Genomic DNA, 13,834 nt, shown 5'->3' on the forward strand with positions numbered 1-13,834 from the left:
TGTGTCTCAGAGGGGCGTGTGTTTTATGTGTTACGTTTGTTTACAGCAAGGCGTTGAAGAATTGTAAATTCGTTCCATTTGATTGATTGTGATATTTTTACGAAATTTTGTGGCTCAAAGTTTTGTTTTTTCTTTTCGGTCATTGATTTGAACATGTAATTAATAACTTGGTACTTTATATAAAAAAATCCCAACGTTTCCTTTTTATTTAACTTACTTTTTTTTATTTGTGCAGATTTGTATTTTATGCAGTGCACACATTCTCCGCATTTTATTCATTTCTAGATTTGCACCTCAGGTCTCCTGCAACAGAGAATCCCAACTCAATGTGCACTCGTGTACAGTGTGTGTGGATTGTACACGTGCAGCCCTCTCTGTGTATCCACTGCTGGATGAGAGCTATTTGACCATACTTCACCACGCTGGTCAACGCGGCTGGATGAAGGCTCGGGAGCATAGCCATAGGGCTCAAAAGTACAGGACAAATATAGCACCGCAGCATATACCACCTGTTATGCATGGTAGTGGCCCATCCCAGCGCTATGCAGGCTCTAGCCTGCTATGCTTCCGAGATCTGACGAGATCGGATGCTCTCCTGGTGGTTATGTTGTCTCTTTTGTGCTCTCGCCTGGTTATAAATGAATGTAGTTTGTGTCTGTGCGTGTGTGCCTACCGGGGTGAGGGGTGCGGCAGTGGTTAGCGCTGAGCTACGAACCCGACGACCCGAGTTCGATTCCCGCTCACGACCAAAACCCGTGACGATTATCTGAACTGTTCCCGGGTCTCCCCTAGGTCGACTCAGCCTCACATAAGTACATGGTGCGGTGTGTATAAATATCACCACTCAGGAGACAAAGGTGGTCAGGTGTGGTTCTGGCCATCCGCCCTCTCGTGTGCCGTGCCAGCCTTCATGGGTGCTACTCGCTGACAATACTTGCCTCCAACGGCGTGAAGGCTATACGGAAGATCTTTGTCTCTGTGTGTGTGTGTGCTGTCCATGCGTAACACACTGCTGAGAGTTCAAGAGGGATAGCACGCATACATAATTGATATCGGCTGCACATATTTCAGATGGGTCCCCTCAGCACTATTTCATCTCTATTCGACTTTGGTAGATTTGACGCCATTATCCAAATCACACATTTGCCCGCGTGTACAACTTTAACCGTTGAGCCACAACACTTTCGCGCGCGGTCTTTTCCTGTACATTCTGTTCGATTCAAGGCGAATGGTGCACCCTATTTATTTCTCGCTTGCTCGCGGCGTGCAGGGCGCACGCCCGCGGGAGCGGGACAGCAAGCTGGGCCCGGCCGACCCCCAGAGCACGGCCAAGCCTCCCAGCCTCCCCAAGCAGACGCAGAGGCCCAACCTGCTGCCGGTGTTCTGCGAGGGCGAGCAGAGCCGAGGCATCGCCTGGCCCCGCACCGCCGAGGGCAAGACCGCCGAGCGGCCCTGTCCCACGGGCACCACCGGTATTTCATCGATCGGAGTTCGTTTTCTTTTTTTTTACGATCCCTTTTATCCGGTTTCGCAAGCTGTTTTACGGAAAGGTTAGATCCGTGGGTGCGTGAGCGCAACAGCAGTCACGAAATCAGAGAGACAAAAAATAAAACGTCAAGAAATATTGCCGAGAAGGAGCGAAGGATCCGAAAGGAGTCCATCCGCCGCAGAGACGGAGCAATTAAATCAGCTCGTGTACAGGTGCTAGGTGGATAGTTTACCAATCACGAGACTGTGACAGATTTTAAACTATTTTATGAACGACTATTATATTTACCAGGTTAGGCCCACCGAGCTTACATAGCTCGTTCTGAGATGCGACCTGGCCACAAATGAAAGCTCAACCAAGTGGCTTATCACCTGGAACTTTATAGCAGCCAAATACTCTGAATGCACGTTCTACATGTAGAGAGAGAAACCACGCAACCATGGTGAGAGATACATGCAAACTCCAAATATACAGCAGGTGTCACAGTCGGGATGGAACCCACGACCTCTTGTATACCAGGTGAGGTAGTTAACATCTGGCCACCGTGGCATCATGAAGTACCAGCGCCAGCCCCATGCTTCCAGGGACAGCGCCAGTAACTGTGCAGAATTTTAAGTTCTTTGTCTGGCTGCTGTTCCTTTTCTAGAGACGTATTTCTGCCCCCAAGTACACTTTATATTTTCTGCAGTCGTACAATCTACCACTCACCATCTGCGCATGAGCTGGTCTCATCGCCCGATCTTCCTCGGTGTCTTCTTCTTGGGCGTGTTTTCCTCCTTTGACTGCCATTCCCTTATCAGTCTCAACCGTTGGTCATCATCCTCTACAGTGATAGCTCCTATCCCAAACCACTTACTCTTCCTCAAAGTAAACATCATGACTCCAATCTGTTCTCCAATTCATGTGTTCCTCTTGTGTCTTTCAGCGTAATTCACTCCAAGTACGCATTTCTCCCTTGTTTTTTTGGTACATTTATGTACATTTATAATATTCAGTGTCAGAATGATTATAATGCTCTTAATTTACCCAGAGCAGCCTCATTTATTCTTAAGGCTTTTTCCCAATAGAGCTCTGCTTTCACAAATTTTGGCCAATTCTATTAATGAACGTTAGCAATATGAGCGGAAACCAGAGCACCTGGGGAAAAACAATCCATGCTTACGATGGGGTAACACACCAAGGTTCGTACAGATAGTTTAAAACATGTATTGCTGTTCTGTCATCTCCTGGTCACATTGCAGCTCAAGCCTGCAACACCCAAGAAGTCATTTTTCAAAGTACAAACCAAGCACAGCACTGTTTAACATCTGAGATCTGATGAGATCCACCACATCTACGCCTCTATATAAGGAACGAAACAGGTGGACTTCTCCACAAATCTGAAGCTAGTTGTAATTACTGGTGAAACGTCGTACTCAGATTGTAAATGTTGTGGCTTGGCTCTCCAACACACCGGTTAGTGCTGTACTAGTGCGGAATTGGTACGTTCTGTTTACGTGACAACCCTTACTAGTTGGCTGTGTCGGTTGGTGGTGGGTTTTAACGACACATTTATATATTTACGCGATCTAACCCAAAAAAACCTCTATTTAAGAAGAGTAATAATAATAATGCCAAACATAGTTCCAACACGCCTTTATACATACATGCATAGAAAGACTTTGCATTGTGAATTTAGACTCAGGGTGGTTTCCTGATCACACTCAAGAGTTGTGATGCTCATTGCCACGGCTGGAGAGGGTGTTACTCCACACAAGAACCGCCGCCGTTGAAGGAAATGGAATCAAAATTGTACGCGGTTGTTTGTTGGCAAGTTGGGTCCCTGGCAAGAGTGGTGATAAAATACCCCTTGGCACTGAAAAGTATTCTCTAACCTTGTTATAGTGTTGTTCGTGTGGATTGGGAAAGCCTTACCGAAAGCTACTTTGCTTGTAACACTGCATAATAATAATAATGATGATGCACTCTTTGACGTAAGCTGATCATTTATATGAAATTGCACTTGGAGATAATGAAGCATATATTTGTCCTCCATTATTGAAAGGACATTAGTAAAAGCTGTCTCTAATGGATGCTTGGCATAGAAGTTTTCTATTTGAGTAGACGCCACATGCATTACGGCATCCATTTACAATCTGGGACATGTTCTGCATTCTACCGTTATCATCATCAGCAGCAGCCACCATCAATCTACTGCTGAATGAATTCCTCCCCAAGCTGCCTCCATCTCTAATGAGTTTCTAATAATCCATATAGCACCCTTCACACGTGCTCGTTTCATCGCTTCGTCTCCCCGGTGAACGGTGTCTCAGACGCGTTCCATTCCTTGGCTGCCACTCGGTCATTATCCTTGACCTTTGTGCTATCACCGCCACTGGCGATTGTCCTGCCCAAGCAAAAACAAAGCGTAACACCCAACACATTCTAACAGTATATCCCCATAAAGAAAACACGGACTGATATGATGCTCATTCGCCATGTAGCTGAAACAATTCCTTCTTGTGTGTTTTAATGACGGTTTATTTTTGCACATTTATTTGTTCTCTTGGCGTAAATTAGAACTTGCTGGTATAAATTGTACCATTCTCTTGAACTGTAATATGTTTGGTAGTCAGTGTCCACTCGAACAAAGCTGTTCACGTGACATTTCAATATTACCCATTTGTCAATATCCTTCATCGTGGCCGCAAACGCTGCGTACAGTGCGAAAGAAGGTCAACACACACGCACGCAGAGCGCCGATTTGTGTAAACTGCCATCTCCCACTTCAAGTGAGGCAATCTGGCTTTTAGATGTCTGCCCAGTGTGGTCCTTCCCTCAGCAGTGGCATTGCGCAAGACATTGCAGGGCTGCACTTTTTCCGATTAGAAGCCCTTTCTTAAGCTTCCGTGAAGTTTCCGCTTGTTATTCTTTTCTGGTGTCTCAATCGCTAGCGCATTAGCATTTCAATCTTTGCGTGCACTTTACTTTAAATAATGCAAATTGAGTCCCTGCAAATAGGTATCTCGTCTCTGTATTAAGTAACATTTACCTCACACGTGTGAGTAAATTACACCACGGAGAGAAACCGCTTCTTCTCTTATGCAGCTGTGTGTCAATTTGCAGTCCTGATGATAGTCTGTGTGAGGTACTGATTACCATTTTTTTTAAACTGATCAGCATCCAACCAATTCTCTTAATAATTGTCTTGCCCTGCAATACAAATTGTAAGCTGAGCTCGAAGTAAAACTGGGAAGAGTGTGAAGAGTTCAATCCTCCAACAGGCCCCGGCCTGCTGTCTCTTTTCCCATGATTACTGAAGTCCACCGAAACTGCGCTGGGCTCGTAATCTTGCCAGGAAAACCGGTTTGGGCAGAAATGTTTGTTATCGATTTGCTCGGATCCCTGCTTCAGAAGCACGACCAGAATTAGAATCATGCCCCATTACAGCCGGGATGAGCCCAGGAACGGTCATAATGTCTCGGGGTCACTTTGCCAAATCTACACACGTGTGTGTCCCCCACGTGACTGACGTCGCTCAAACAGGATATGATTCGACTTTTGTTTTACTATATTTGGCTATTTGTTTTTATTTCATCACTGAGAATAAAACATATTGGTTCATTGTCACGTGGCAAATCGTTCTCAGCAGCATGTGGGAAAGCACGTCTCCTAACTGTGTCACGGTGACAGGGCCACTGGAGGGACTCTGTGCAGAAGTCCGGTAAATAATCTCCTCTGACACGTGGGATGCACTGCTCTGCCAGGTCTCCAAATCGATTCTCACTCTCATGACACGGTGCCGATAGCGCGGTTATAACACATTCAGGGGTGGGTGAAAATAAGCGCAAAAGAGAAATTGCTGAATGTAACTCACACTCACATGCAACTTTATTTCAAGTAAAGTATTTTTGATCTCTTAACCATAACCTTCTAAATGCAGAGAGTAAGGAAACCGGATGAAGTGGAATTAGGCTTAGCCCATAGAGCCTAGTTTGTATATCAGGCGTGGGATCTGTGGCCTACTGGTCGTGGTCCATTCCTGAGCTGTTCCTGGGCTAGCTGAACCCAATTGGGAGTTGTCTTAAGATTGAGGGAAAGTGTGTTATTATCCATCTGAATGGAGACGAGTCAGCACAAGCGCAAAGCATGTGGGGGTTTAAATAAAACAAAACTCTGGTCGCCACACTGTGACTAAGACAACTTTATTGCACAGGTAGCACAATTAGTCAAAGGGAAATTCCAGAGGAGATACTTGAAGGGATTCACAGAAAGGAAAAGTGCAAGATCAGCAATGCACTACAACAAAGGCTTCGTTATCCCGGGTTACCGGTGTTTCTGCTGTTGTGATAAGTTCTCGGGCACTTTTGCAAAGCCTTCGCCGGTGTCTCGATCTGTGTGCCGATTTATACAGGCACAGCACTCTACCACTGCCAAGCTATTAAGGGGCACTGGCTGGCTAAAGGACCCGACTTCAGCAACTGCACCTCTCCATGGGTCTACCAGATTGCACAAAAGGTAAATCTGCAGTTGAGCGGCGCAATCTTTCACACGGTAAGAATAATGGCCTGCGTGTTGGCGCCATTCGAGGTTGTGCTTGGCTCTGCAACACAGAGCAACTTCGACCGAACCCCGGGTTGAATTGCGATGTTGCATAGGCAGCGCCGGGCCTGGATTACATGCTTGCCACATCGGAGTTACAAAAGACCAGGGGACATGTTGTGGGAGATGAATATCTCACAATAAAGGAAGAGAGGAGAGCTACATGATAAATCAACATGGTTGAATAATTGTGTAGATATGTTTAATACTGCAACTGGATTAATCTTAAATTCAAGGATGTTTTTTTTCAATCATAAGACCACACAGGCACCTATTCTTTTCGAGAGCTCTTACCACACTTCCTGGGCCTGGCCGGCCAGGCGAGAGGGGAGGGTAGGAGTCGGACCTCGACTCTATCGTGTATAGGCACGGGCCATTGCTGATTCGTGTGCAAATGTGTTGCCAATCTGAAGCAACTACGTTGATTGGTTTTTAACATGGAATTTTGCACAACATTTTTGAAGGATGCAATAAAGTCGCATGTATAATGGTTGCACTTAATGTTGGCTTAAGACTCGATACCCTACAGGCTATGAGGCATGAGCCAATTAAAGTTACAAGCCAAGGTCACGGTGCTTAATGTGAGTTATTTAAATCGTGTGACCGAAACGTTCGATACATGAGCGGCTATGTAAAGCTGGAGTTGTAGATATGAAATTGTTTCCGTTATATAAATTAGATTTATGTTTCAATGTACAGAGTTGAGGATAAATGTTAAAGGGCCGTTACGAGAATAACCATTTACAATAATAATCGTGAAGGTTTATTGATAACGCCAAAAAACACACAAGTCTTGTCTTGCCACATTAAATATAAAACTACATCGGCCTATTGACCTTCCAGGATAAAAAAAAAACATCTTCAGCAGTCTCTGGACTGATTTGTACTGGGTGAGCCTCATCAGCAGGTCTGTTGAGCAGAAATAATAATAATATGTATTATTAATATAGAAAGGACTCAGCGAGGTTTAAGATTCTATTTCTCAGGAGGATCACACAACATTGGAATGTTGGGTAGTATATCGAGATGTTGGGAGGATATCGGAATACCCAGTGAATGCCCACACAGCAGACGGCAAAACAAAATGATACAGCTGTGTAGCCTGTTTTCTGTGCTGTCACCTCCAGGTCACCTCACAGCATCTGTCGACTCTATTCTTGCGTACGGCAATATGTTCAGAAGCTAAAAGCCATTGTCAAAGTCTGCTAGCCAGGAGAAGGCTTCAGGAGAGAGATTATATAGTGTTGCTATTCCTCTGTTGAAGGAGTGCCGACTAGTTCTTTGCGATATGGTTTTTCGACTGATGACTATATCAGATTCAAAGCACAGCTAACAGAAATTATTACACATCTCCAGTTACAAACAAATGTGTGTATAGTGTTCTTGCTATTAATGGGAGCTCAACCGTAACATGGTTGTTGGTTGTCTGCGTGCTTCATGCCCGGATACAAGAAGGGAACCGCCACGTGTGTTTCTGCCTCAGATAAAGAGCGGCGAGAATGCCGCCAGCGTGGCAGGCGAGCTGGCCAAGGAGACCCGCGGCACCATCTACGCCGGAGACATCACCTCCTCTATGAAGCTCATGGAGCAGCTGGTGGACATCCTGGATGCACAGCTCCAGGAGTTGACACCCACGGAGAAGGAGCCCTCGCCCCGTAGCTTCGTCAAGGTAACGACGAGCGGCTGCGGCATCATGGAAATGCGGAGCATCACCTTGGTCGCCAAATAATTGTTTTTTCCTGTTGCGTTTCCACGTCCACGCAGACGTGAGCAGGCCGTGTGGACCGAACTGAGTGGGTTTGGCCCAGCCTCCCCTGACAGCCTTGTACCTCTTTTCCACTGTACAACCAAGCCGTGCCGGAGTGGCACGGCACAGCTCAGGTGCTTTTTCCATTGCGGAACCCGAGATGTGCTGCTGATGTCACTCGTAATGAACAAGTACATTTTATCAAGTGTGCTCAGGACAAACCATATTAATCCTGGCCCTGATTTGGCCCAGAACCAGATGTCAATATCTCGTGAGGCCAGAGATTTTCACCTTTTGGTTCTGGATTGGTTCGGCAAATAGCCAGTGTAAAACCATCCATACTTGCGAGTGCCCTACGCTGGCGTGGCTCTAATGTGCCAGTGGAAAAGGGGTATTACTGGGCTGTCATGGCACTAGTTAGACTCTGTATTATGGGATGTGCAGCTTCTCTTCAGAAGTGGGCACATTGATCAAAGCCGTGGTGTTGATCCCATGTTATTCCTGTGCCATCGAGAGTGTTGCCTTGCTCACGGTCACGTGTTCGTAACATTATTATTTTGTCCACAGGTATTTTGTCTTAGTCGAGCGACAATCTAGACCAAAGATATGAGGAGGATTTTCATTGAGTAGGGGGGAAGAATGAACCCCTTTATTTATTACGTAATTATTTTTTATCATCCTGCTACGTGAAAAGGGTCAGCTTTACAATGCAGTTCGATTAAAAAAACCATCCAGGTGCGACAGCATCTCGGGGACACTGAGAGTGTTTAGTTAGATAAAAATAGAAGCGTTTTGTCAAAACAATATTCGTCCTAAATAAATGTTGACTTTACAATGAACCTCGAGAGAAATATTACTGAGGAATTGTTCACTTAAAAGTGTGCATAAGTGCACATTGAAGGGAACATTTGGCGTAATGCCTGGAATCGGCACTCCACGATCAGATAGTAGTGAAGTGTAAGTACTGATGCAGAGCTGGCTCTCACAACAACAACAACAACTGTTTATTCTATGGGTATTCAAACAAATGTGTCTAAAGTGTTAGGAATCTGTTCAAAGTAATCATAAATAATTTCAGTTTTTATATAACAAAAATCATGCTACTTCCATCTATCAATGCTGTACAATAATTATATGCATAATCACATCATGGGCTACACCCTTTTCATAGCCGTTATTAAGTAAATGAAACTATCAGAAAATATAAATTAATAAACAAATCAATAAATTGTATAAGAGCAAAAGGTATAAATAAAGAAGTTGTCACAACAGAGGTAAAGAAATGATGTATGTTGATAGGCATTGCCTCAACAATATGAAATGCATTCTAAAGAACGTGTAAAAAATTTAAATCTTCATTGAATTTCCATCCCATAGATGTATATATAAGACAAAGACCCCCTTATTATCGTAACAGACTGTTGGGGAAAGTGCTGTTTGCTTGTACCTATGAATGCCAGCACGGCACACAAGGGGGTGGGTGGCCAGAAAACAACTTCTATGAGCGACATGGAATGGGAAGGCTTTCATACATCCTTAGATTAACAAAGGGCTTATAAATAAATCTGAACTATACTTTCATTTATCCACGCAATAAAAACTATTTCTTTTATTTACATGCTTCAAAATTCTAATCCCAATTAATTACGATGAAACCCATCACAACGAAACGTGAGTGCTGGCTGGAAAACAAACATATTTAACATCACACACAGAGGTGTGCATTGTGTGTATAAAGGTGCTCAGCCTTATGCAGAACACGAGCTCAAAAGAACTGCTCATGTGGCCAATTTTTCATTTTAGACCACCAACTCGAAATAGGGAGCATTAGACTTTTTTTTTTACACGCAGTGCACATCTTTGTCGATTTGTTCAATCGGCTCCCAGAAGCCACCACAAAAACTTTGCACAGTGCAACCCCTGTCCCCATCGCTATCATCACCATCAGCATGTTCACGTGAATCAGGGGATGATGTACGTGAAGATGATGTACGTGATCATAGATTTCAAGGCATTTAAAAAAATATTCCCACGTCTGTTTCCAAAGAGCATCCCATCTCCCTAAATATAAATTCCTTGTCAGGCCACACACTAATACCGCACCTGGACGCCACAAAACTCAGTGCCCTATTTCAAACAGGGGGTTGCATCCAGGCATTACAGTCTAGTCTTAAAACTTTAATGTTTAAAATGTATCTTTAAATAATTCCTTGAAAATTCATTTCGATAAAACAATGGAAGTTTTAGTCCTGCTCATCTTTCATGAAAAAAAAGTTTTCATTTTTATATTTCCCATAGAGCTGTGCCTGGTGTCGGTGGCGTGGGCAAAATTTTGAGATGCCCACATCATGGGATCTCATTCGTGCCACACGCTGCTCCAATCGCTGCACCTCCTCTTCCTCCCTTTAAGAACCATCCCCATTGCCCTCCGGCCACCGACTTGTTATTAAAGTTCATATTTAATTTAAAAAGCATTGAAAGAAAGTAAGAGTACATTTACACTAGAATATTATAATTATTAAACATCCCCAAAAGTGTCTTACCAGACCTGGCTGATATTGCGTTTTAGTATCGTGGTTAAGGTAGGATATTTTGAGGCCTGGCTGGATGAATGGAATAAAATATATGTGAAAGTTCTATGAATATTTACTTGGTTAATTTGAATTTTTGCTGAACATCAATGTTTAATCCTGCCAAAATATTAAATTGTGTTAAATTGCATACATTAAATTCATACACACAACACACATTGGAAATTGCACAGTAAACCATGATGTCAGACAACTACGTTTCAACGGTGAAATGACATGGTGTATGTATCACAAATAATGCTTATCGAACAGTATCTTTTGCACGGATTTTGAGCGGCGGTACAGTTGTTAGCACACCGCGCTATGAACCCAACGACCCCGGTTCAATTCCAAGCCACGGCTAAACATCGGTGGCGAGTAGCATGAGAAATCGTGCTTCCCTTCCCTTCCACGCACCCACTCACACTGATCGGGGTTTTGGTAGAAACAAAAACTCCTCCTCTATCACTGGCATATCTTGGAGAAGGGCCTTCATCCATCGGTGGATTAAGAATGACTGGAACTTTTTTTAAATCTTTCAATCACGATAAAATATACAGGAAAATAGTCACTTTCGACAAACAATTTCATTTTGTAGAAAATCACAGGGGTAAGCAGCTTCCGCGACTGGCAAATCGTGTGTCCATTCAAAACACATTCCGCTACCCAGCATGAATAGCCGGTATAATGGAGGCTGGGGGAGAAGGGAGATGGGATGGAGTCTGGATACTACACCACCCTACTTAACAAATGGTGGCCGATGCCCCTGGGAGATAACAAGATTGACAAACTTGGACATCGCATTCATGTTGTTGTATCTCTCGTTCTTTTTTGGTGACATTATTGCCGATCCCCCCCCTCCACTTTCTGCCATCTTCTTCCCCACCTCTTATATTCACTGCTTCCAATCGTTACCCCCCCACCAATCGTCACCCCCCCACCAATCGTTACCCCCCCCCCCCCACCGATCGTTACCCCCTACAATCGTTACCCCCACCATGGTACCGCAGCGAGCCCAGACACCCTCGTTCGTTTCCTCATTTTTTGAGGGAGCATTACGCCCGGCTTTCTTACAAACGTTATCGGTTGTATTTGCTCTACTCTTGAAATCCCCACTAAATGCTGGGTTCTTTAATGATGTTGAAAAAATGTTCACGAAAAAAAATGTCCGCGATGTCCTGGCTGCTCCACCGTTCCTCTCAAATATCGTTCATTATTAATCTCCATCCCGCGGAGCGTCGCATTGCCGGATGATCTGACGTTCAGTACTTGGCTCGTTCATCTGTTCCTAAAATATTCAGGTTCAGTAAGAAGAGTTTTGGAAACGGGTGAAGAATTTTTATTTTTTATCCAACACTGCAGTTAAAGTCAACAGAAGTCGATCTGGATGTCTAGCCCAGTAGAGCGTGGGGTAGTGCCCATCTCCTCTTCACAGCCCTGAGCCAGTGGCGGACATTCCACATTCTTGTGGCGACAACCACAGTTTACCTCCCCATGAATTGAACACGCAGCTTTTCACTCCCAATATTATGGTTCGTAATTAATTGTAGGGGGAAAAAATATTTGGTCAGATCGCGTAAGTGGAATGGGTGTCATAAGGCCCGAGACTTGACGACATTTTTACAAATCTTGCAACTGCCAAAGATGCAGGTTGTAACGATCAGTGAAAGGTCCGTACCTAATTCAATGAGCGTGGATCGCTATCCAGTACCCGGGTGGTGCTGCTGAAGCCGTGGCAATTGTCACGTTTGTTCACATGACGACTTTATTCATTGGCTCTGTCGGACGGGTTTACGAGGCGCATTTTATTTCTGCGATGTGACCAAAAAAATATAAATAATGAATCTCCCCACGAATTGGTAATTATTTTATTAATCCCAGAGGAATGACAGACTTGAGGTGACGCCCCCCCCCCCCCACCGACTCTGGTTTGAACGCGCACCCTTCTGTCTGCTAGCCCACACGCTCCCTGTAGCACCGCACCACTGGCCGGGTGAACCTTCCGGCACCATCGTTTTCGTGTCGCCAATATGGTCGGGCAGCTCGGTGTCGCTCCCCGATGGCCATGGCCCTGTGTTTTGTGCGACGGCGAGTCGCTCGGTTTGGCTCAAAAGCGAGGCGGTGGTTGAAGCGAAAAGAACTGCGGCGGGAGTTGTTTGTTTGTCTGTTTGTGGTGCCCCCGCCCGGCGCCGGTCGCAGGAGCTGTTGTCGGAGCGCGAGGGTTTACTATTTCAGGGGCTGCTCTTGCTTCACAGCATCGCGGGCTTCCCCCCTGTCGCTTGCCCGCGACACGTGGAGTGCATCCAAATGATGCGCAGTCCTCCTCGCCTCGCTTCTCCGCCCGCCCACCCCCCGCCGTTGTTCCTCCGTGGACAAAAAACAAGGAGGGGGCGGGGGGGGGATGCAACGTGGATTTTTTTTTTGGCGGTGTTTTTGGATAACAAGAAAATGCTTGCACGGGAGCCACCGGGTATACTTTGACTCGCGGAGGTAATGATTTTCAGCTGCAAGGAAGAGCACCTTTTAACGGTGATTGTGGTCCTCACGTGGATTTTTTTGAGCCGCCCAGACTGTGGAGAGCTCTGTTTGTGGAAGTGAACAATGGACGTGCCAGCACTGAGGGGTAGCAGACACATCTCATTGAACAAATTCCCAGGAGTGTACTTGAACACAGTAATTGACACCAAAATGCCTTACCCGTTCACTTGCAATAAGGCGCGAGGTCTGGCTTCATATTTCATTGCACACCTGGATGCTCATTGTGGTGTCCAAGGGCAACAACGGTCACGAGGTGAAGTCCATGGGCATGCATGTGTCGTCGTGGTGCGGTGGTCCGCGACGCGAATTGTCGTCGTACCTCTCGTCACTGCGACTCGAGTCATGAGACCCACGATGAATGATTACAGTCCACCGCAAGCAAACGTATTCTTTAAACGTGGACAATGTTGTCTTGTTTGATCATAATCGTGAAGTCATCACCATTATCACTACCACTGCCGTGAATCACGACCGACAATATTATCGCTCATCAATGTTGTCGCGTTGTTTACCACCGGCTGTACTTGTCACCGTAGCAAAGCGTCACTTATCACCATCATCATCACAATTACAATAGAGGATAGCCGTTCCATCACCGTCCGGTACCAAGGGATGGCCAGATCTGTCTGCGCTGTGCGCCGAAACCACGGACAGCACCTTTGTTCCACAAACCCACGGAGGTGTCAAAGGTACAATGTCTCGAATACATATAACTTGGCGTGCAGCCTGGAATTGTTTAATGAGTTTGTCATTTTTTTATAATGGTACGCGCGTTATGATTGTTAATGTTCCACCCGCGTCGTTGATTTGCCGATTATTATCATTTTTAATGTAATTTACATTACTTTCTGGAATCAGTCAACGTTATTCAATACAAAACCCGCTAAATTTGTTTACACTTTGTCGATT

At 45.1% G+C, this 13,834-nt stretch overlaps 1 protein-coding gene across 10 annotated transcripts in view; it reads left to right on the plus strand.

The window, feature by feature from the left end:
• Positions 1-13,834, plus strand: part of ADGRL2 (adhesion G protein-coupled receptor L2) — a 158,039-nt gene that overhangs the window by 65,412 nt on the left and 78,793 nt on the right. For all 10 annotated transcript variants that reach the window (XM_061564889.1, XM_061564897.1, XM_061564906.1 and 7 more), the window contains 3 exons: positions 1,271-1,472; positions 5,883-5,986; positions 7,554-7,739. In XM_061564889.1, the coding sequence (XP_061420873.1) occupies positions 1,271-1,472; positions 5,883-5,986; positions 7,554-7,739 (492 nt within the window). The remainder of the gene's footprint in view (positions 1-1,270; positions 1,473-5,882; positions 5,987-7,553; positions 7,740-13,834) is intronic.

The sequence above is a fragment of the Lethenteron reissneri genome, chromosome 4, assembly GCF_015708825.2.
Source record: "Lethenteron reissneri isolate LAM-NWPU_2019-01 chromosome 4, ASM1570882v1, whole genome shotgun sequence".
NCBI classification, from domain to species: Eukaryota; Metazoa; Chordata; class Hyperoartia; order Petromyzontiformes; family Petromyzontidae; genus Lethenteron; species Lethenteron reissneri.